Source organism: Nelusetta ayraudi, unplaced genomic scaffold (assembly GCF_046127955.1).
Source record: "Nelusetta ayraudi isolate G7.1 ecotype Tasmania unplaced genomic scaffold, CSIRO-AGI_Nayr_v1 ptg000094l, whole genome shotgun sequence".
Classification (NCBI taxonomy): domain Eukaryota; kingdom Metazoa; phylum Chordata; class Actinopteri; order Tetraodontiformes; family Monacanthidae; genus Nelusetta; species Nelusetta ayraudi.
Window position 1 is genome coordinate 969070 of NW_027466144.1, and position 25300 is coordinate 994369.

The 25300-nt window shown below is 50.0% G+C and overlaps 1 protein-coding gene across 1 annotated transcript in view; it reads left to right on the forward strand.

Moving 5' to 3' along the window:
• Positions 1-25300, forward strand: part of gli3 (GLI family zinc finger 3) — an 83234-nt gene that overhangs the window by 39700 nt on the left and 18234 nt on the right. The window contains exons 4-6 of the mRNA XM_076047487.1: positions 5408-5513; positions 19644-19849; positions 22906-23067. Coding sequence (XP_075903602.1) covers positions 5408-5513; positions 19644-19849; positions 22906-23067 — 474 coding nt within the window. The remainder of the gene's footprint in view (positions 1-5407; positions 5514-19643; positions 19850-22905; positions 23068-25300) is intronic.

The window sequence follows — 25300 nt, forward strand, 5'->3', positions numbered from 1 at the left end:
TGTTTGTCCCGTTCCCCTTAAAGTCTCAAACTTGTGAGCGTGTAGCATTGCCCCCCCGCACACACACACACACACACACACACACACACACACACACACACACACACCGCCACCATCTTGGATCTCAGAGCAGCCAGGCGCTCGCAGGACTGTGCATGCAGAGCAGGGGGGGAAAAACACTGCGGTTTTCATGTGGGCAGGTTTGGAAATGCTCTGCATGCTTACATACTTATGGTCTTCAGTCGCTTTTTTTTTTTTTTTTTTGGTACAGCTGCAGATGCAGAAAGTGATGGGCTGGGACTGGGAGGACTCGGAGGACTCGGGGAGGGATTAAGGGTCAGGCCTGTCATTAGGTGACGTAGTTTTCAGCATCTGCAGACCAGAGTCTTCACCACGGAAACGCGTCTGCAAAAATGAAAAAAAAACAATCCTGCCCGCTTTTAAACTGCCGTGGGTTAATACGTCCACGCCCTGCGACAGCCGGCGCTCGCTGGCTGCAGGCACACAGCGGGAAACGCCGCTAGTTTAGTGCAGTTTGCGGCGCAGCGGCGGACGTGCGTGTCTGAGCGGTGAGATCACGAGCGCGAAGCGAGGTGGCATAATGAAATCTGGCACTCGCAACCTCCAGCGCAGGCTTCATATGTTCCACATTAGCAATTCAGCCGAGCCCTCTGGAGGAGGCCTTCTCTCTCTCTCTCTCTCTCTCTCTCTCTCGCTCGCTCGCTCGCTCTCTCCTTCCCGCTCGCTGCCTTTAGTTGCCGGTGACAGTCTGTCACTGGCTCTTTGTGCTGTGGCAGCGGAGCGTCGATGAGAAGTGCCGTGTGTTTACGGAGAGGGCTGCTCGTAGTGACACAGGAGGAGAGTCGCTGAACCCTGAACAGCAGAGGAGGAGGAGGAGGAGGAGGAGGAGGAGGCAAATAAGCTCACTGTGCATTACAAAAACTAAAATAAACGGTGAAAATGGTGCGAAAAGTTGAAAAACAAACAAAACAAACTAATCAGGAGGGTTTAAGTTGGCTGATTCACAAGCATCCAGTGAGTGATGTTGAGGCGTGAAGCTTTTTCCTTCTTCTCCACCTCAATTTAAAACCATTCGCCCATTGCGCAGCTCGCGCTAATAAGCAGGAAGCTGGTGGCTTAAGGTTAAATTGGAATTAATGAGCCGCTGTCAAAAGTTTCCTCCTAATTGCTCCTTCCAACAGGGAACCATTTGCATTCACACCCTAATGACTGTCATCACCTTTTTATTAAAAAAAACGTCTAATGAATGAATAATACAGAATAATAATACCGCGCCTCCTTTTTTTGTGGCTTTTAAGCCGTAAACGCAACGGACTCTAATTCAATAGAAAAGCCTCTCGACCTCAGTCAGAAGTAGTGAAAGCGTCGACTGGTGTGACTCCCAGCTGTGTTCTGCCAGAAGATGAAAATGCCCCTAAATATCCTGGAGGGCAGCAGCAACCGAGGCGGGGAGTAAACAGTGAGGACTCCCGACAGGAAACACTGGAAATGGATCGCAGGATGAAGCCCCCCCGAAGCCCCGCTCCACCCCCCTCCCTCCCCCACCCTCCCACTCCCTCATTTGCCCTCTTTTCTCTCCGACTGTATACATTCCCTCGGCTGACACGGGGGGGCCTGTTTGCCTTGCTAATGGAGAGCCGCGGCGGCGTAAAAGAGGTGGCAGGCTGCTATTTAGACAGGGCCGCGGCTAAAGTAAACTTGCGAGCTGGATTTAAATAAACCTCGAGTGGCCGGCCGGCCGGTCGGCCCGTGCGGCGGAGCTGTGGGCCGCGGCGCTGAGCGAGGAGCTGCAGAGGCATAAACACACAGAGGGGATCTGGCTAATTCAAGGCGGTCTGACTGGCAGACGTGGGAACGCGGGTTTGACTTGGTGGAGGGGGCGGCGCCCTGTTGATTTATTAACAGCTCTGCAGCCTTCACGCGTGTTTCTGTGGAGTTTGATCTGGAGAGCAAGAAAACTTTTGCAGAACCGCAGCCAAGCTGAAAGGTTCATTTCCGACTCTGACAGCCGAGGCTGCCGGGCGGGGCGGGGGGAGCCGCCGAGGGTAAACAAAGCAGATTCGGCTCCGGCCCGGCCCGGCCCCTCCCCTTCCCTCTATCCCAGAATCCCTTCATCCCAGCCTCCCACAGCAGCTCTGGAATCGGCCGAGGTGAGCCAAAGCCGAGACTGAGTCATCAGGAGGAAACTATCAACTGGACAGAGCAAGTCAGACGCTTGCCAGAGCTGCAGAGGAGGCTCTGAGCACTTATCTGCGAAAGCCGGGGGGGGGAGGAGCAGGGAGTGAGAGTAGGGGGGAGGGAACTTGTTTGGATTTTTGGAAATTCTATTTATACCCAATCATTGCACAAATACCGATGTGTTTTGTTATATAAAGTTGTCTTTATTTATTTATTGATAAGAAATAAGAGACATGCTGACGTTGTGCGTCTTGGTGTCATAGCAGAACTTCAACGTGTGAAATATCAGCCAATATCCAACAGCCTCCCCTTCCCCATTGTTGCGCAACACAGATCGAAACTTTCCACATGCAGTAGGCCTACAACATTACAGCATTTCATGGATGCAGGCCAGGACAATCAGTATTTAGCTCACATGACAACACACACACACACACATAATCTGATATGCTACACTATTAATCAATCAATCAACTTTTATTTGTAAAGCACTAAATCACATCCAAAGGAGTCTGGAAGTGCTTCTGCACAGTCAACAGAAAAACCAAGTGAACTCCAGAGCAAGTGAGGCGCGACGGCGGCAAGGGGAAAAATCTCCAGCAGACTCCGGACTGCGGAGGGCGCTCATCTGCTTTGACCCATAGGTGTGAAGAGGAAATGAAGCAAAATGAAGACAAAGACAGAGGGATGGATAGAGAAAGCACAGTCAGAGTGGCAGACAGGCCAGAGTGAGTTGCAATGAGCTTTATAGACAGAGGTATAAATGTGTATATCAATAAAGAATTAAAATATAGAAAGACACACACACACACACACACACACACACACACACACACACACACACACACACACACACACACACACACGTCTATTTATATTCATGTTATTGTATTCATACAAATGGAATTATTATAGAATTGAACTCAACTGAAGTGCATCATTATGTTTTGGTTGCTGAGCATGAAGGAAATATATGACTGTGATTCATAAAGGAGAGTCAACGTTGTGCATTCCAATGCAGCCGCGACAGCAATTGGCACCAATCTGGCGCACTTACAAGAGCACTTGACTGAATAAATGTCAGGATTATTGACTGTGCATGGCATTGGTGCTTTGTGATATTATTTAACCGTTTGTCAACAGCAAATATGATCAGACAGAGATAAATCATTTAACGCACGCACAAAGCACGTTTGACATCTCTCAAATTGAAAAAAAAAAAAAAAAAGCACCACGGCAGAGGCTGACAGACAAGAACACAGACAAGAAGCTCAACATCACCACGGCGGGTGATATCTCTTTCTCACACACACACACACACACACACACACACACACACACACACACACACACACACAGTGACTTCTCCAACTCCAAGGCAAAGCTGCTTCTCGAAGATCGCGACCAACCACAAGGCCAACACAACCATCACCAGAGCGTCGGGAAAGGACAGACGCACAGTCGCACAGACTCATCTTATGCACTGCAATCCATTCTATCGTCACAATTCAGTCACTGCAGGAGAAAAACAGACCTCTTACCTCAAGTTAGAAGAGACCTCTTGTGTTTTCCATCCTGGTTTACAAGAAGGAGAAGGAGAAGAAGGAGAGGCTTGGTGTCCTGGAACTTGGTCGTCTTTGTCCACAGGAGGCCTGCTGAGGTCCACAAACAAGCCGTCTTCGTGCAACCTGGTTGTTAAATGCATAACCTGTCCAATGTTGCCAGTCATTTATAGTTTGATGACTTGTCAACCTCCTGTCTTGCTTCTGTTAGAAGCGCACAGGGCAGGTCTGCTTGGCTCTGGGTGGCACAAAATATTTTTTTTCTAAATATCCGGTCATGGTGAGCGTAAAAAACATATCAGTGCCTATTATTGACAGTCAAATATTTCATTTTTCTGTTTGACAAAATTGGAGACCCCCTTCAGTCACTGGAAGTTAACAAAATCCAAACTAAACACAAAAAAGCAGAAAAAGGAAAATGTAGGAGAAAGTATCAAGGTGATTAAACTCTGGATCAACAAGAACTTTGGTCCATGAAGAGAACAAGCAACAAGCTCGGAGTCTCTGAGATAGAAACAGAACAAAGGGAAGTGCAGACTCATTATACGCAGCAGGTGGAAGACAACGGGGGTGGTGCTGTGACACACAAGGGGGTGGAGCAAGTTACCCAAGACCAGTTGAGCTTCAAAATAAAACAGGAAGTCACGAAAATCATGGACTGTAAAATAAAAACAACAACAAAACAATCAGCCCAAAATTGGTTCTCTTTGTCTTCCTCCACTTTTCAATAAACAGGAAGTGAGATGTAGACCCTCTATCCAGTTGTTGGTGCCTCTATAAATTCTGCAACTTCGAACTCAACTGGTATTTAAACTACGGCTGAAGAGTTTGATAAAGTTTTGACTTGAATTCAGGTTCATTTGGCCGCTTAAAAGAAAAAAAAAAGAAAAATCCCTCGTGCCAAAAACTAAATCTCTTGGTTTCCTCACTCAGAATTACACTCTAATGCTTTAAGATTAGAAAACAACACTCAGCCGATCCCCTTTTAATCGTTGCTGGCTGGACTTTGGCCCAGACTGCAGCGTCCTGGTGATTGAGGAGGCGAGAAAAGGCTGAGAGTTGCCCAGGGGATCAACACCTGCTGCTAAAACACACAATAAAACCCCAAAACAAAACACATGCACATCACCAGCAGAGTTGCAACTCTTTTCTTCGCTGCGTCTTTTGTGAACTAATTGAAGTGCTGCAAGGTTTGTGTTGAGACGATGAGCACGCACACACGCGGGGGGGGGGGGGGGGGCTCAGCGGCTTTTATCATGCAGATGCTTCATGCGATCGAAGCGACAAACAGGAGCATCGCATTTGGAGTTGTGACAAAGGAAGAAAAAAGTATGTTTTTCTTTTTATGCCTGATGTGCTTAACTGCGATCCTTCAGCACAAAACCCTCCCCTGCTGGGCAAGAAAAGAAATGCGTCATTTGCGTGGTTTCCTCTCTCTTTCCTCGTCACGGCGGCTCGCTTTATGTTGCGCGAGCCTCGAGACATCGACTGGCATCCAGGAGCGGCACTGATGTGGTCTAATTTGGGCGGGGATTGCCGTCAACCAGAGCTTCTCGTTTGCCTGGTAGTTGGCTGGAGTTTTGGAAAAAAAAAAACATGCGGAAAATCTTCATGTTTTCTGTTTTTCTTTCCTTGTTGCTGCACAGCTGCGCCGCAGTTCTTCCCGGCCTTCCATCCTCCGGTGCCCATCGATGACAGACACACACAGGGGCGCTACATCTACGAGCCATCGCCCATGCCCCCTCTTCACATGTAAGTCTCACACTCACTCACACACACACACACACACACACACACACACACACACACACACACACACACACACACACACACTGATACGAAGCTACTGTTCTGGTTTGCAGCAGGAAGATCCTGGGTTTGATTCCCACTCGACGTCTTTCCTGTCTACATTTTGCAGCTTCCTTCCCACCGTCCACACATGTGAAACACTTGGTCGAGGTTGGGTTGCCAGGTTGCCAGGTTGCCAGGTTGCTTTCCATGTGGAGAACTGGCAACTTGTGCTGGAGGGTGAAAATCTAGACAGTGATCTAGACAGTGAATGGAATGAATGAAAACTGGTGCTGATCACACCAGCTCAGTGCTGCTGCTGCATCACATGCACGTGCACAAACACACGCACACACACACACACACACACACACACACACACACACACACACACTCCACCCCTGGGCACCAGGGCGTCCTCCTCACCGGTGCCTCTCTGTTTTTGCTTGTTTGGGATCAAAGGCCACGGCCTCGCAAGATGCGCAACATGAGCCGCGTGTCAGAGACACGCAAACGAACACGTGTCAGAGCGGCACAGGGAAATGAGAGCGGGGGGTGGGGGCCTGCGAGCGTGCAAAGATTCTCATAAGAGCAGAGATCAAGCCCCGTCTGTCAGCGGAGGGAGGTGATTCCTCCCGCTGACGGCGTCTCCCGGCGGCGAGGGAGCCGCGTGGCAACAAAGCAAGCGGCCTCGCGGTGTCACGCGGACGCCATCGGTGGGAAGTGACGGCTGGAAAAGGTGGAGGAGGAGGAGGCCCGGGGAGCGTTCAGAAGCTGCAGGGCTCCATCCTTAACCCCCCCCCCCACCCCCTGTCATTTGCGCGGTGAGGCGTCCGAGCGGCGTGACGAGACGCCTCGCCCTCCACCCGCTTCTTTCCTGACGGGCGCAGGCGGCGAGGAAGCGATCACGCCGCGGCGAGGACAAATTGGACGGGGCAGCTACTTGGGCCGCATTATGTTCGATATTCTTCATCATTATCAACTCACCCCCACCCCCACCTCACCCCAGCTTCCTCCTCCTCCTCCTCCTCGGGAGTCATATCTCCCCCCCTCGCTGATGTGCCGCTAAAGCGTAATGAATTTTTTATGTCCCCTCCCCTCCAACCCGGCCCCACCTTTCAACGCCACTCGTCTTCTTCCCGCTGAGGGGGTGAGAGCGCGTGGAGAGAGGGGGGGGGGGGGAGAACCCGCTAAGGTGATTGATGCCAGGTGTCACCGCAAACAAAATGGCAAATATAATTTAGCATTTAGCTTATGCAGAGATAATGGGGCGAACACGCCGACAGCGTGAGCAAACAGCGGCGCCTTGTTATCCGTCAGGAGTGTTTTGGTGCTATCGGGACTGGAGGTGAGGGTGGGGGGAGGGGAAGGGGAGGGAGCGAGGGAGCTGGATTAAGGAGGAGAAGTTACGGCGTCTTCAGTCACTCAGCGATCTGCGCGCTCGGTTGCCTGCGCAAACAGGAAATCATCAAACACGCGGCTCGTTAACAGGACGCGCTGAGCGGAGGCATTTGTCACGATTACGAGACATCTGCTGGGCCACGTTCACACCCGCGCGCTGTCGTGCACGCTGTCAATAAACCCACACTTGCAACATCCGAAAAGCCAAAAGTCCCGACCCGGCGTCCTCCCGATGAAGAACTGAGGCTCCACCCTCATCGCTGGCATCAAGAACTTCAAACTTCACGACCCGTCAACCAGAAATGTTCCAGTCCACTGCGAGGACGTGCGTTCCGCCGGGTGATGTCGTCGGGCCGAGCAAACAACAGGCAGCAGACATGCAGCCGCGGCTCCGGGGGGGGGGGATAATGGACGGGGGGGGCGGTGGCTTATGGAGAAATATTGAATTGTTTTAAGACAAGTTCTCCTCCGTGTGCAGAATTAATCGTTATTAGCCCTCTCGAAGATATGCCTAAGTACACAGGGACTATTATTGCCGTACTTCCCCATGCAGCCTCTCATTACGGCCTGTAATTACAGTCGGCTCGGCCCCGCGGCGCTTCCATCAATCCAGCCGGCTTTTTCCCCCCGCCGCGCCCCCCAGTCGGCAACCACTGGGCATCAGTGGCCGAAGGCGGGGAGGGGAGGGAATGAAAAACACACTCACACACACACACTCACACACACACACACTCACACACACACACACACGGCGCAGACGCCCGGCAACTTGTTTCCTCTCCGCCGCTGCCGTGACACATCAGCCATCCATAAAGTGGCAAATGAACAGAATCATATCCTATTACTGCGTCGGGGCCTAATTGAAACATGTTTATTTATGGCCCCCTGTTTTCAGATGGAGGCGCGGGCTGTTAGCAGCGTGGCTAACGGCGGCTCTGGCGATACGGCGAGGCGGGGCGGAATTAAATTAAAAGCACATGAAATGAAATATGCTCCGTATTAGCTGTTTGACACTTAATTTGCCTTCAAATGAGCGGAGGAAATCACAAATTAACTGTCCTTTTGGGTTTTTTTCCCTCCTCCTCCTCCTCCTCCTCCTCCTCCTCCTCGCTCCTCCCCTCCCCCTCCTTTTTCCTTTTCACCTCGCCTCCCCCATTAGGCGAGGGAGAGCGCAATTACAGAAGAGGCTAATCGTTTAGTTTATGAATTCTTGCGGGGAAGGCACCAATACGCCATTCAATATTAATGCCTCGGGGGGGTCGGGAGAAAGGGGCGGGGCTGGGTAGTTTGGGTCGGGGGGGTAATTTCCTATGGGTGCTTGCATTGCTGGGGGAAGAAGAAGAAGCTGAAGAAAAACAATAAAACTACAAACCCCAAAGGTGCAGCAACGACAAGGAGTCTGCTCTGAGTTCCAGCTTGAACAAAGCCGTTCAAAAAAATCCTTTTTGTCGTTTGCGGCCGGTTTAATTTTCAGCCCTGCTCTTCCTGGCCAATACCTGCTCCAGACAAGATGCTCACCGCTTAAATAAACACAGGGACGAGGAGGCGGAGGAGGGGGAGGAGGAGGAGGAGGAGGAGGGCGGGCTCTTGGCGGGGGGCTCCTCGTCCCCTCTGCCAGGGCCATTGTATGGCACCAGCTTAATGAGAGTTTCGGAGGGGCGAGGAGGGAAGACGGCTCCTTTCACTCGGCCTTTATTGCCTGACCGCCGTACACAGCAAAACAAAACAGGCCTCTCATGCGAGCCCAGCGCCGGCTTCTGGTCGCCCCGGAGACGGGCCGCTACAAACGGAGGCATTTGTCACAAGTCAATTATCAGCGTCGGGGGCTAATCTGGAGTCTCCGGGCCCTTGTCAGCGTGAATGGAGGGGCTTCAGTGAAACAAGCAAACATTCTTAAGGGGGCTGAAGCAATTGACTCGCAACCTTTTTTGGCCGAGTTAGTGAACGCAGGTGCGGAGCGAAGTGGCCCGAGTGCCAGAGGAGGAGTTCATGAGGAAGTTCATAAAGTTGAGGACGAGAGGGATTATATGTTTCACCACTGTGTGTTCAAATTGGATGAAACAATGTTTGAAATATTCCAAAGAGCAGGAATAAGATATGCGGGACAATTTTATTTCTCTGTTTTTTGCTGGCTGCTAGTTTTCACAAAGTGCTGCATGTCGACTGGGAATTCCACGGCCCAACCAAAAAGAGAAAATATGATCCAGTGAACCTGCAGCTGCGTGGATGAAAATGCCTTCGTGGATGTCAGGGGTCAGAGGTCAGAATGTTTGGACAGGTTGGACGCCACGGAGAGACGACGGTGACTCTGGTTGCAACCAAAGGGTCTGCGGAACAACAGCTCCTAATAAAGTGGCCGGCGACTGGCTGTGGATTGCGTCAGGACTTTACGGCCTGGACAGGAAAACTGTTGCAGTCGGACTCACGGATGCAGCCGCAGTCAGAGCTGCAGCGCTGCAGTGTGTCTGTTTGTTCAGCTGGAGGTCTGGCCTGACTGGGGATCCACTTCCCTGTCATCACTGCACAATCTCAGCACACCCCACCACCCACACCCACACACACACACACACACACACACCCCTCTTGCGTGAGCCGATCGAAACCGGAACGCGGCGTCGCTCCAGAGATTCTGAAAGCAGGAGAAGTGAATCACCTCCTGAAACCTCCACATTCCCAATTTTATTTCCCCCCCGCACCTGAGGCCGGAGCCAGCGTCGCCCTTTTCCAAATTCCACACGCTTCCCCCTCACTGTCCTCTGTGTGTTTGTGTGTGTGTGTGTGTGTGTAAAATACTCAGGGTTCCTCTTTTCAATATGGATCCTGTGTCGTTTTTTGGTTTTTTCTTCTTTTGCTATTTACATAAACCGTTGTCAGAGCGCCCAATCTGGGCACGGGAAAGCGCGGCGTTGCTTAGCATAAAGACCGGGGCCTTATCTCCAGTCCTGCTTCCAGATGGGACGCCGCGGAACAACAAACACAAACCCAGAAGTACAAGGCGCGCGATGCAAAACAAAAAAAGAGAGAGAGAGAGAGAAGAAAAACAAGGGTGAAAAAACAACGGCAGCGGCAGAAAGGCACGAGGCTCCTCTCGCCTTTTGTGTCGGGAGATGTTTTGTAATTGCAGTTGTTTTTTTCCTGCAGCTCTGCTGCGTCAAGGCTCCGTCAGTCGGCGCCGAGTCACTCCCAGGTGTCGCGCAAATATTTGTTTCGCCAAAGCTGCAGCAGCTTAAAACTCATCTTCTCAGGATAAACAAAAAAAACAAACAAAAAAAAAAATGTTGCCTCCTCCGAAATTTGAATGCGGTCTAGACTGAAGCGTATTTTTTTATTTCTCGCCACGCCGGGGCCCATAAATTACATTAGGAATCGACGAGGGCTTTTCATAATCTGCTGTGATCGCCGCTGTCCAGATAGACGAGAGACACTTTTTCATCCTGCCTTCTAACTGTCCAAAACGCACTGGTTGTGACTTCATAGGTCACTTCCTCCCTCCTCCTCCTCCTCTGCTGCACTCACTGCTCTGCCCCCCCCTCCCCTCCCCTTCCTATACACCCCCCCACCAGCTTTTAATGCTTCCTCTATGGGGTAAGTCAGGGGGACAGGCGGTCACGCGGTAGCTGGCTCCATGATTAATGGTGTTTATTCTTGACAGAAGGCTCCTTTATTTATCTGCATTGCAGTATTCGCTGATACTATCAGTCACCTGAATGAAAAATATTCAGTCATACCAATTTTGCAGTATAATTGAGTAGAGTCACTTCCTTTCAGATTTTTTTTCCTCCCTCCCTGCCTCCTTCCCTCCCACCCTCCGACCTCCCCCCCCTCCCCCCCTCCACGCCACCTCCCCCTCGCCTCTCCGCCGCTCTATCTGGCAGCCTTATCATCGCCACAGTAATTTTTTTGCGCCGCGTTGTTTGATATGGAGAGGCTGGCTTTGGCCCGCATTTGACATAAAGCCTCTTCAATTTTCACCGCAGGAGGAAAAAAAAGAAAAAAGAAAGAAGAGGAGAGGCAAGAAAGAAAGTTGTGCACCACTCTGTGAAAATGTATGAAGAGAAGAAAGTATCTCGCCTCCCTTTGCCCCTTTTTTTTCTGAGGCAATTTCAGGATTTAGAGAGAAAGGAGATAAATGCCTAAGCAGAAATATGGGCAGATTGAAGTAACAGGATATCTATTTTTTTTGTAATACACCAGTTTCAAAAGCCCTAAACGGCCGCTCGAGTCTTCTCTTTTTTTCCTCCCCCCTATACCCGGCCTGTGCACCAGACCGTGAGATTTTAAAGGCACCTGCATTTTGGAGATATTTCAAGCATAGAGGCCTGTAAAGGTTTTAAGGTTGAGTCATTACCAGTGGAGATCTGTCATGACACGTTCAAACAAACTCTTTCTACAAGGGCTCCTACACCGAGGCAGCCTCTGCTGCTCCGCGTGCATTTTCTGTTTGGATTTATTTTTTCCCTCTTCAAACAAAAAAATAAATAGAAATACATCATGAATTTTTCATTTGTCAGGCTTCGCGTCTCGATTAAAAACGCTCAAGACGCATCCAGGCCCCGTCGAGGAAAATAAAGCACATCTCATTTACAAATGATCCTTTATTACTTTCACCCAGCCGTGACGCTAATATTATTATTTCCCCTTCATTGTGCTGCACTCTTGTTCCGCATTCCAAATTCCTTCCTCCTCGCGCACGTCATAAATATCTTGGAGAAAAGGTACATTTCGATAAAAAAGGGAATGCATTAATCTGTAATAAGAGGCCTGTGAATTTGCACATGTAACACATTAGTGGATTTGATTTTCCCCTCGCCGCCACCCTGCACCCCTTCATGTTTGAGATCTCAATTTGTAGCTCTCCCATGGAGCACAATGGAGAAGCAGGTCTGAGGGGAAGAGATAACAGGCAGGTGCCAGCAGCTCTGCGCCAACGTGTGTCATTGTGTGTGTGTGTGTGTGTGTGTGTGTGTGCGTGTGTGTGTGTGTGTGTGTGCGTGTGCGCGCGTGTGCGTGCGTGCATTCATCCATGTTTTCACAAATGCACAGTTGTTGCTAACATTTTTTATTTTCCCTTAAAATTGATTAAAAAGATATGTTTCTTTATTTTTCGCCTCAATCTAAATTTTAATTCGTAAAAAAAAAAAATCACGATTTACAACTGTATTTTTTCTAATAATATGTACATTTTGAAATTAGTATTTCATTTGCACAAAAAAATATTAAGCGCCATTGAGGGCCGGTCAAAAAATTATTGAAATGTGATGTGTTATTTTTTTTTTTTAATTTAGAATAATTACATTTCTTTTTAGAATAACGTATTTTTTAAACATATAACAGACAAAACACATATAATCACATTTTCAAGCGATGAAGCAGTAGACATATAGTCATGAATGGTTCAAAAGAATAATTTATACTTTGGCTGATTTATTGGTTAGGACCTCCAGAAATAACAGACGCACGACTCTGAACAGACATGAGGTCATTTCAGATTTATAAAGGGAAAAAGCCATCAGGTAGCCGCCAGTGTGCTGGAGTCTCTGCTGACCGGCAGCAGCTGTTCTGGGAGCAGTCGGTGGCAGCGTCACACTGACTGTCCCCGCAGCCTCAGGCAGCCGCGGCCCAGACTCTTTACACAACCACAGCTCTTTCATTTCAATAAGAGCTCCGTCAATTTCTTTTTATTTTTTTTTATTTTTTTTACCTTTTTGAAGTGAATTTCAAACAGGAAATATTTGCCTTTGCACTTAATGCCCCATTATCCACTTCGCCCTTCAACGCCTTAAAGAATTTAGAGTCACTTTTCTGCATGTGCCCGGCGGTCGCCATGCTGCACAGTGAAAAAGAATCTCTCTCTCTCCCTCTCTCTCTCTCTCTCTCTCTCTCTCTATATATATATATATATGGAATTTCCATTACTGTGATGTGGAGGCTGTGGGCTGCAGACCCTGTGATTCTCACTCTGGGGGCCAGTTACAGCGACTAACGAGGCCGAGCCAAGAGGGCATAAATCCTGCACAACTGGGCTCAGTTTCCTCTTCCTCTTCCTCCTCCTCCTCCTCCTCCTCCTCCTCCTCCTTCTTCTTCTACTTCTACTACTTCTTCTTCTGCAGGTTTCCCGTCCAAGTTTAGTTTCACCCAAGACACTTTTTAATGTGATACCCCCTCTCACTCCACTCAACTTGTTTATCTGCTAAATCACAGATAATTCCACTCTCCACCCAACCAGTGCAAATTAATTTCCGACACGTAAGATGCCCGCCGTTCTCTCAGCACCTTCACTATCGGCCCCATCAGCCAGCTGGTGTCCGCTGCATCTGATAGGCCGTTAGTGGGCAGGTTCACCCCACAGGTGTTTTGCAAGGATTAATATTATTATCTGTTCTTTATCAATTTAATCAGTGGGTCCGTTTCAGGGGGAGAACGTGCCCACAAATACTCCGGTGAAATCTGCACAACAGTGAATGATTTTTTTTTTAATGCATCCATCGATACATACAGCTTTATCCTGCAAGTCATCATGTTTTTCAGCCTTTTCCTTCAGTGTCACTCACGTCCTCCATCAGTCGGAGGTCACGCCAGCCTGCGTTTAAGGCTCCTGCAGCTTCAGCCGGACTGAACTTGGCACCACCGCCTCTCAGCAATTTTTTTTCCTTTTTTTTTTTTTCTTTTCTTAATGATTAAATATCGAGGAACCCCTCTTGACATTTTATTAGTCCAACAAGATGGATGAAATGACCGCGATAAAGTAGGCTGAGTCTGTTCACTCTCCCACCAGCACTTTGCTTCTCTTCTGTCCACTTTTTCTTCCCCCTTTCGCCTCGTCTGCGCCCCGGAAAGTATGTATTAAGAGAACCGTGATGGATTCCCGTCTGAAGAACACTGCAGAGAGAGGGAACACACATTTTTTTTTGCGTCTTGTACCTGATGCTCCTGTTTTTTACCCCCCCCATCACCCACTCCCCCCTCCTCCTTTCTGTTGATCTACCTCAGATCTCAGTCTGAAGGATTAACCGTCTCCAGCCGTGTGTCTCGGCTGTCTCCGAGTGCGGCATATTGTTTGTGATTTGCTCCGGCCCATCCGTGCGGCTGCTCATTTCAGCAGCCCAGCGTGACACGGTGAATTGAGGGGGGAGATCCACGTCGCTTTTCTCTTCTTTTCTTCTTCGTCTTCTTCTCTTTTTTTTTTTGCTTTTCCCTCCTCCTCCTCCTCTGCGGCCTTGGGCCACACTCATCCTCTTCGCTGGAGACAGCCCGCAACACCCGTGCTCATTACCTGACTTGTCGAGGTGGAGGAGGCGGTTGGGGGGCGGGGGAGTGGGGTGGAACTCGAGCCCTGTATCGCTGCAGGCGTCAGCTGAGGTTTTTCTTTTGCAGCAAAGGTATCGGGGGCCATCGAGACATTACTTGAGAGGAAGAGGAAGATGGATGCGCTTCCTGGCTGGTTTCTGAAGTTTAACACTTGTGCACCCAGGAGTCCCACTCCTGTCTCCTCTCTAGCCCCGGGCATGCCAGAGGAAGTCAAAACACTCTCAGAGAGCAGGGCTAATTCCACCTGTGCTTGTGTTTGGACGAGGTGGAGTGGGGAGGTAGTGTGGGGGTGGGGGTCGGGGGGGGGGGAGAAGAAAGCAGAAAAAGCAGGCGCCAAATTATCTCTAAAAGTTGAGATGAAAGAGAAAAGGCCTCCGTGCAAAATGATTGTTGTGTTTGTGAAGCAATGAAGAAATCACGCTTGGGAAAGAGAACAAGAGAACCTTTTTCCCCCCCGTTCTAATGTTTGTTCAGTGATTCGTGCTCCCTTGAAATTACAGGGGGTTTGTGGAAAAAGGCAGACTCATTTTATGTAATTTCACTTTCATGTTTTTCCTTTTTTTTGCCCCTTTATAGCCAGTCGATTTGTTTTTGTAGACATTCTTATCTCAGCGGCTGAAATTGCATTTAATTGCCGTGCGGAAAATAGCGGCCGCCACGGAAAACTGGAAAAAAAAGAAAAGAAAGCGATTCTCTGTGGCTTTTCTGGCGCTGCGCTGCGTTGGAACTCGCACAGAGGCTGAGAGGACGCGTTGAGCCGCCAGCCTCTGATAAGTGCGGCGACACGCCGAGGGGCCTCCCAGCGTTTGTGAGACACACCTTCAGCATGCGACCCCTCTGACACCTGTCGCAGCCGCTGACTCAAGCTGTGGTTATCAATCCGGCTGCGTGGAAGTGATGCGCGAGACGGAGAAAGAGAGATAGAGGGAGAGAGAGAGAGAGAGAGAGAGAGAGAGCGGGCGTTCTAGCGGGCGGCGAGCGTGTGAATCGAGCGTGCGGGAATGTCTGGCACGCCTCTGGAGACGTCCCACCGGGAGGGAATCCGGCCCCTGTGAATAGAAAGCCGGCTCCGCCCCCTTGAACCCACCCGGCCCTTTGATGTCGGGCGGGTCACTTGGAGCCGATGCAGGGGGGCGTGGTGGGGGGGTGAGCATAGTTAACCTGAGAGCCTGGCAACCTCAGCGGGTCCTGCCAGGCCAGCACGCTGCTGCGCTCGGCCAGGGGAAGAAGAAGAAGAAGAAGAAGAAGAAGAAGAAGAAGAAGAAGAAGAAGAAGAAATCCTGCTTTTCTCTCCCCTCTGCCTTCAGTAAAGCAGAAATATTGGCAAGGCTGCAACCACTGGCACCACTTCACCCTCTTCTGCATACACTGTAAAGTGGTGCCATAAGCCTGCACCGTTCCACCATGAATCACAATAATAATAATATTTAGAATAAGGACAATGATAATAAAAGGGTAGCCGAGCAGGGGTTAAGGAGTGTTGAGTGGATATTTTCCTACTCTGGAATGGTGCACTGACGCCGCACTGACCTGCAGTTTGACTTGAGGTGGAAGCTGAAAATGAAATTTCCTCTTTAACGGCCGCTCTTAATTGTTATTGGCTGTGTGGAGAATGAAGTCATCGGAAGGTGCTGCCGTGGCAGAGCCATCGAGTCGTCAGCTCGCTGCTGGTGTGGATGCAGCCGTCTCTCCGTCCTCTCTGCAGCCCAGGTTTGGGCCTTTAAAGTGCCTCGCTTTCAGTTTTAAAATATGTAAGACAGCTTTTGCAGATTTTTTTTAATGACGTGAGCAAGTTGATGGTGCCAAAAGTCACCAGATCTCTCAGTAAATCCTCAAAAAGTAGCTTTAAAAAGATCCGGGTTGCCACGTTAGGTCATTTCACACCTTCTCATTCTCCTCCTGCAGTAGTGTTTGGGAGCTGGTGGTCGTCCAGTTGTTGATTCTGATATTTCACTGATAAACATGTCAGGACGGAACTGCAGTAAACTGGACCAGACGGTGCCGCTGGCCTCGGCCGATGTCGTGAGACTCTCAGATTGGACGCTGCAGCGCCGCTAATCTCCTTCCTGGACCACTTCAGCAGCTGAAGATGAAGCGATAAAAACAAATGATCATTTCTAACCATTCACAGCTGCTGGATTATGGGATTTGGGAGCAGAAATTTCCTGTGCCTCCGCTGGCGAGGCGCGCGTCAAGAAAGCCTTTGTGTTTTTTTTTCTTACATGACGTGCAACCACTTTTTCCCGCTCAGGGTTTTTTTTTTCTCTCTCTTTCTGCCAGCTGCCCTGAGCCACAATGACACCCTTAAGTTCTGAGTGGCCGCCCGTGTATTTACTGCAGGTCTGCACCTCGGAAAAATAAATATATACATATATATATACTAAGGTTGTCTTAACCTTGATCCAAACAAGGTCTTGAGATCCCTGGAATGTCTCGGAGCTCCACTTGCTCCTGGCACGTGTCTGCTCCTCCGGTGAAACGGGACGGCCGGTTTTAAAATCCACAGACCGCCCCGTGTAAACAGGCAGCGTCCTGAAGAGGCATCGGCTGGTTGCAGCGAGGCCACGTGAGGGGAAATGACTTCCATATGTCCGCAGCTCTGCCCCCCCGCCCCCCCACCCCCCGCCCCCTACTCCCCTCGCCCCCCACACCCCCTCCCCTGCCTGCCTGCTGGATGCCTTCTTTGAGGGTTATTGGGAATTACGAGGCCCGGAGTGGGAAGTGCAGGGATGGGAGCGAGAAGTTTTTTTTTTCTCCCCCCCCCCCCCCCCCCCCCAACCTCCCTCCCTCCCCCCTCCCTTGACTTCTTCCCCCAGTGTAAGACAGAGAAGAAGCATGCAAACCCCCGCGGTACAGCTTTGATGTAAATCTCAAATCAGGTGTAACTAAGACTCTTCACACGCACATCCACACACACACACACACGCAGGGAGGGCGAACATTCCTGTACACACACACACACACACACACACACACACACACACACACACACACACACACACACACGTCAGATAACTTCCTTTCGTCATGTTGATTAATGCGTACTGGCAGATGCTAAAGCGATCATGACCCTGCAGAGAGCAGCTGAACGCCGAGGTGCAGCCTCCGCCCCCCCCCCTCCTCCCCCACCAGCGAGGACTCTCGCCGCCACCACACTCCTCTGAGCCATCCATCTCTCCGCCGTCCTCCTTAAATCCCCTCACACCTGGCGCTGCACCCCTCGGAGACACAATTTTTTTTCTTTCCCCAACTTCCATCTGCAGGCCTCCGACCTCTCGGATCGCAGGGCCCGTTACCTCCTGGCACTCCTCCTCCTCCTCCTCCTACTCCTCCTCTCATCAAAACTTTTCTTCCGCACCTTTCAACAGGGCGAATTGAGAGCAGCCAGCCGATAATAAACGTCTGCGCTGCTGTTTTTGCCCGTGGGTTTCCAATCCCCGGCCCTGTAGCAGCCTTTTTTTTTTTTTTTTTTTATTCTGGAAGGTAATTGGAAAAAAACAAAGCAAGGCCAGGCTTTGCGCCAGGGTCAGTGTGAGGAGACTCGGCCAAGGCATGACGAGGTTAATCAGTGTCATGGCAGCCAGAGTGTGTCTGGCTCTCCTCAAACACTGTGCAAAGCGCCCAGACCGGGAATGGCATGCCAATAAAATGTTCTCTTTTTTCCTTTTCTTCTATCTGAAAATGTCACACGCGGCCATTTTTGGGCAACAAATGTTGCCTTTCAGTGGAGACTAGCACGCGTGGGGATCGTCGCCATCGTTGCGTTACAAGTGTCTTGAGGCGCGGCACATTTTTTTTCCCCTCCTCTGTCAACGTTTCGCTCTTGAGCGCGGCGCCACATCAAAGTGGCGCTCGGCAGCTGTGTTGTGATCTGGCATAACAAGGCGTGTAAACGGCGAGGACGCGGGATTCGCTTTTTCATAAACACACTTGTTCGGGATGCTGTTTTAATCCCGGTCGACGCTCTCGGCTTTGCACAGCAGGGAGGGTGCAGAGACCTCTAGGCAGTCTTCTGACAATGGACCAGGTAGACACTACTAGCCCCTCCCCCTTTTTGCTTTGTCCACCTAAACCCACTTTAGCATCACTGAAACACAATGTCGCCCACTGTGGACGCCGTTAAAATCCTGCCGAAGCCCCTTTGGGCTCATTACAGGACCGAGCAGACAAAGTTTACACTTGTGTTTCCAGTGTGTATGTGTGTGTGTGTGTGTGTGTGTGTGTGTGTGTGTGTTTCCACTCCTGGCCGCTCATTATTGGCGCTGGCCTGAGCTCTTTCATTAAGAGGGCTGCACAAGAGGAGGGATGGAGGAGCCAGTAGGGGATCAGAGGACGGGGCGGAGGTCATAATTGGGCTGTTCCGCTCCCCTGGCCTCGCTCAAGGTCACGGCGAGACGAACCCGCCACCGCCACTCTCACCCTTTCTCCCCCTCCCTCCCCCCACCGTCTCCCTCATTCATATCTCCTCCTCCTCCTCCTCCCTGGCTCATCCCTTCCTCCTCCTGGGGTCCATTGTCGCAGAAGGCCGCTCGGCTGGGGAGCGGCGGAGGAGTGAAGGGTCTAATTCAGTCTAATCTCTCCGGCTGCTAATGTCTGGCTGATATGTGGATTTCAGCCCGTCCTCAGGGGAGGGACTTTGTGGTGAAGGCCGTCATTACCGAGTTTCCTTCAGCCCTCTTCACTCGCCAATTATGAGAGAGGAGACGGCTTTTAGTTTGTCTCAAAGTTTTGTTCACGACGGAGAGAAGAAGAGGAAGAAGAGATAAAAAAAAAAAAAAAAACGGTGGGAGAAGATTTTAAACAGTGAGCTGTTTAAAAAAAGAGAGAAATGGACGTCTCGTGTGAGACCTCGCCGAAGGATTTTTGTACAACGCTGTAGCCGTCATGTGCAATTCTGTTCTGGGCCTCAGCTCAAAGCCGAGTCTGAAGCCATGTGAGCGAAAAAAGCGGCGAAACGGCGTTGCTCGTCTGGCGCTGGCCAGCGGTGAGTGAGCTCCCTCGCTCGCTCGCCCGCTCCAAACTTTCCCTCTGATTAAGACACAGCGGTGAAAGCCGCCTTTGATCTGAGGAAATGTCTGCACGGGGAGCAGCCGGAATGCAGCGGCGAGCTCGCTGCCTTGCAGATGGGGGGGAGAGATAGTGTCACGCTCCATTTGTCTGTGTGTCCCGGACTGCCAGCTTTCCGACAGACAAACTTCTTCTTGTTGTTTCCTTTGATTACAAGTTCAGCGACTTGGAATTGAAATTTGCAACATGCCACCACTGTGTGTGAAAGCCTCTTTATGAGTTGTTTTCATGAGTATTATTGAAGAACTATTATGGACCTCTCTTTTCTGACTTTTTCCACATCTTTTTTCTCTCCATCCTCGGCCTTTTGCTTTCCAGGCCTCACGGCCTCGCGGGCAGCCCAGCTTTCTCCGACATTTCCCTCATCCGGATCTCGCCCCAGCGGAACCCCTCGGTGGGGGCGGAGTCGCCCTTTCACCCGCCGCACCCCTACATCAACCCGTACATGGACTACATCCGCTCCCTCCACAGCAGTCCCTCCATCTCCGTCCTGTCAGCCACCCGGGGCCTCAGCCCTGCAGATGGTGAGTCCAGTCCACTCACACACGCACACACACACACACACACACACACACACAGCATAACATCCACGCTTGGGACACGCGCACATCTGCACTCATAAAAAATAAAAAATCTCAGCAGACCTTTTGGATGCTACTTAATTGATCAGCGGCTATCGATTGTGAAGCAGTTTAAACTATATATTTTTAATGACTGTTGGGGATCAGGAGAGGTCAGGTGAGAAGCAACTAGATCTGTCTCTATTAAGGCGGAGGGATTGTGAGACGCTATCTGAAAGGGGGCGGAGGGACGGGGGGCGGGCGGGCTGATGCGGGTGGGTGAGAGCGCGGCGAGGAGAGTGCAGCGCGGTCGGTGCGGGTGGGGGCGCCGCTTGATGGCTGGGTAATCCTTTTGATCTGTGAGTCGTGTCAGAGACCTCAGGGGGATGAATCACCGAGCTGCAGGGTCACGAATAGTGACAACACACACACACACACACACACACACACACACACACAGTCGAAGGGAGGGAGGGAGAGAGGGCGGGTGGGATTGAAGTTGGAGAGGGGGTCTGGTTGTTATGATATCCTGCTGGGAGCGTTTGTGTCCTGAGTCCTGGTGACGGATCTGAACTGGGAAATCAATTAAACCGCACAAGGAAGCCAGGTCAACGACGAGGGAAACAACAACACGTTCATCACCATCAAAAATTAAATGCATTGACTTGATAAAAAAAAACAATTATAATTTTCTGGTCTATTTTTTTTTTTTTTATATCTGAGCATCTTTGACTTACTAAAAATAAATAAAAATATGAAGAACAGAAGAATAAGTGTGTTCTGAATGACAATGAAGTTTTTGTGCTCAAATCAAATGCTACAAATTATGTTGCTGCTTCAATTCCTCATAGACGGGAAACTAATTATATGAATGACTTTGTTTAGATTCTGCAGGGGAAAAAAAAGAAAAAAGGGAGATCTGATCTGATCCAGCACTCTCTAAAGTGTCTTTTCAAGCCATAGAAAGACGCTTCTCACCAACACCAGGCTCCATCCCACCCAGGCCTGTTCAATAAAATAAATGAAAAAAAATAAGAGTAATCCAAAAAAGTTCTTCTGTGCTGCTCCTCAACATTGCTCCTCACAAACAGGAAGTGTGGAGCTCCTCCACCCCTCCTTTCTCCTTCTCCTTCTTTCCCTCCTTCTTTCTCCATCGCGGCGGTTTGGTCTCGCTTTCAATCAAAACAGTGGCTCCAACCTACCACACGATCCCCTCTCACTTTATAAAGCTCTGAATTGTGAATGAGGCGCCTAATTACTCCTTTAATCAAGCCAGTGATTAATTAACCCATCAGCCTTTGTGTTGTTAGTATATCACCGCGCTTACAGAGTGAGCCTCCCTTCTTCCCCCCCCCCCTCTTTTTCTTCTTCTTTTTTTTTTTTTTTTTTTACAAAAAAACGTGCATTTGAATAATGATGAATTAATTAACAGAATCTAATGGAGAATTACAGTGGGTGGGATTGAGCGCCGCCCTCTCCCTGGCACGCACGCTCGCTCCTCTCCTCCTCTCCTCTGTGGGTGTTGGCGGCGGGACGGGGGGGCTTCACAGGGGCTTCACAGGGGCTTCAGAGGTAGACGCAGCCCTCATCTTATTGTAATGCTGAAGGAGCAGCCGGTGGCTCACCGAGTCCTGAGGCAAGTCTCTGCCTTTTCCACGGCGGCTGCCACACTGAGAGCTGCGCCTCCCTCATCCCTCCCTCCCTCCCTCCCTCCCGCCTCCCTCACCACCCCCGTACCACCACCAGCACCACCAGCACCACCAGCACCCTCCTCCTCCTCCCCCTTCTTTTGCCCTGAGGATCGCACTCGGATGCCAGCATTTCTGATTTAGAAATTCCGCAAAGCTCCCCCCCCTTTCTTTTCTGCGCGCACACACTGAATGGACCATTTTATGGCTGAATGCAAAAGCAAAGCTAAGGCGGAACAGTGGAGACAATTAAGGAACCCCCCCCCACCACCACCACTAAAGACATAATACCCAGATCGAATTAATTTAGAATTTTTTTCTTCCACTCATTCAGCCAATCATGGATTCATATTGCAGCCATACAGGCCGGCCTTAAGAGGAAATCTTCTCATGGAGCCTTTCTTTATTTATTCTCGCTTTAGTTTCTCAATTGGGGGTTGGTGGTGGTAGTTGTGGGGGGTTGGAGGGGGGGTTGGTAGCGCTCTGTGGGTCTGAACCGTTTCTATATTTGCATCCAAAACCACAGCGATCCCTCTTTCTTTGCATATTTGCATAAGGAAGCCGACCAGCCAGATGTTTATTTTTAGGCTCCGGTTCAAGGACTTACGGCGCGCTCACGCAGGGGGTGACGACGCCATTTGAAAGGGAAGGGAGGCAGAGAAGAGAGGAAGGAGAGGGGGGGGGGGGGGGTTGGAGGCAGAATCGCTCGCCGCATCTTTATGTATGCAGATGCATCTGGGCCGATTTAGGGCCTTTTGTCTGCGCGCCGTCGAGGAGCAGGTTGCGTATCTGCAGACTGCAGCCGCGCTGCGTTCCAGCGTGCGAGCACCGTCCCTGGCACGGGATGTGTCGGCCCACACGCGCGCACACACACACACACACACACACACACACACACACACACACACACACACGTGCACACATGCACGCACACGCGCGCACGGAGGCATGCATGTTCCCTCTCCAAAGTCGTCAAGGAAGTGTGAGATGAGGGCGGGGATTGTTTCACAGCCGCATTGTAAGACAATCAGTTCCGCCGCGCTCGGCTCGCACGCACGCACGCATCAATCAAACGCTCCACGTGCACGCTCGCTGTAATCTCTGAGCCAGCGCGGCCCCCCCAACCCTCACCCCCACCCCCGCCCCCTCTTCTCCAGGTGATGCTCCCCCCGTGTTTCCCTCCACTCGGCCGTGTTGTTAATGTTCTCATTAATGTGATTGGCTGTCGGCCTCCTCTGACTGGAAACTCCGCCCCCGTCCTCCCGTGATCGCCCTCGCTCTGACCCCGTCGCTCCCTCTCTCCCTCTCTCTCCCCACCCCACCCCACCTCAGCCCCCCACACAGGTCTGACCACGGCCGAGTACTACCACCAGATGGCCCTGCTGGCGGGCCACCGCAGCCCGTACGCCGCCGACCTGCTGCCGTCGGTGGCCGCCACGGCCGGCGCCACCAGCGCCAGCGCCCTGCACATGGAGTACCTGCAGGCCATGGAGAGTAAGTCCGCTCTTCACTCACTGCACGGCAAGGACGCACAGTCACAACACCTGGTCCCCAGAACACCATTATTGTTAGTATATCAGATCTGGAACTAGTTTGACGCTCTTTGTTTCACTTTGTATAGAATTATGAGTTTTTAAATACACACCAAACCGGTGGGACAATGGTAGAATAATACAGGCACTTCAGTCTAAATTGCCCCAAATCAGCTATGAAGGATCCTTTATTAATCTGATGACTTGATTGGTTAGCATCTTCATCTTTTTTTTTATTTTGGAGGTAATAAGATAAAGTTTGAAATACTCACCAGTAACATCATTATCCGCTGAGTCCTGGAGCAAATTAAATATTTTTTTCATTCATTCATTTTCCATACCTGCTCCTTCCCGAGCTCAGGGTGACGGGGGTGTGCTGGAGCCTCTCCCAGCTGTCTCAGGGCGAAGGCAGGGTGACACCCTGGACAAGTGGCCAGTTCATCACAGGGCCACATAGAGACAAACAACCATTCACACTCACATGCACACCTACGGACAATTCAGTGTTCAATTGACCTCGCATGCATGTTTTTGGAGTGTGGGAGGAAGCCGGAGAACCCGGAGAGAACCCACGCAGACACAGGGAGAACCTGCAAACCCCACACAGGAAGGTCCCAGGCCCGGAATGGAACCCCCGACCTTCTTGCTGTGAGGCGGCAGCACTACCCACTGCGCCACCGTGTCGCCCAAAATATCTTTTTGAATTAAAATAGTAACAATAAGACACATGACCTAATAGAACACATCCAAAGTCACGATAAACAACTTAGAACAAAAAGTCGTATGATTTATTTAGTACGCGTCCAATGACTAACAGTGAAACTGACTAACTTAATGCCCGGTGCACCAGACGTCCACTGGGATTCCACTGTGATGGATAACGAGTGCACGTCTCCACACGGTAGCCTGGGTGGCCTCGGTGGGAATTCAATCTCGGGGAAATGCCCCTTTAGACACACTGTGCCCATCTATCCACTATATATATCCTACAAGAGTAGAGGACGTTGAGCTTCACTTTGACACCCACTTAAATGAGCCATTGTCTTAATGTGTCGGGCTCGGGACTGTGCGCAGAGGACTTATGCTAATGAGTTATTTTAAAGTGTAAATAGGAAATTAAATGCACACTGGATCTTTGAGAGGGTCGCGCTGCTTCACCCCCGCTGCCTTTGATGAGGATGTATTTAGGCAGGCGGGCCTCGCTTTGCATGGAAATCCGGGGTGAAGTTCCCCCGTATTCCTCTGAACAAACTAATTAAAACTGGCCAAACTTGCGCGGGTATCAGAAAATTAATTGCTATTAAGAGGGAATTGGAATGTCCCACCATTCATCACCGGAGAAATCCTTTCTTCTGTGTCACTTTTTAAGATTAATAGACTGAAACAAAACAATTAGGGGCCAAATTTAAGTGGAGATGCGCCACTTCTCACTTATTGAAAAAGAAAAAGAAAAAATGAAAAAATGCCTGTGATCATAGTCGGTAATAGCTCATCACGGTTCAACAATGTGCGTCTGAAAAATTAACACTTTAAAGCTTTGTTGGATTTCAGAAAGGAAGGGGGAAACACACACACACACACACACACACACACACACACACACACACACACACGCACACACACACACACACACACACAAAGAGAGGAGTCTATCAAGAGGCTTTGGCTGATAATCTGGGCTAGTATGTTACTGCGGCTACTTAAGTCTATTTCACATCAGTGTAATTACCTTCAGTGAGAGTGCTGCTAATGAAACAATGGGCCTGTCCTGCCTATTTGTGATTTAATGGGCTATTGTCTGTATTCCGATGGCCTAATTAGCGCTGCGGCTCGACTGTATCGCTTTTATATTAAAGTCTGTTTTTTTTCTGCTCTTTATTTGTACATGTTCATCTCCTCATTATTTCTCCTTTTTTTTTTTTTTTTTTTAAAAGAAAAATTAATAGGTTTGCTCTCGGTCACAGTTTCCTAGCCTCAAAATCACCTCAGAATAAATGGAAATACTTCCACAAACAGAAGGACAACTTCATATAAGGCCAATTAAGGAGAAAGAAGAATTATTCCTTTGTCCCCCCCCCGTCCATTTCAATCGCCTGCCTTCATATATTTTTTTAATATAATTCCTAATGTAGGTTCTCCATCACATGAAATTACCAACCTTATATGCACACGTGCGCCCTCCCCTGTGATAACGC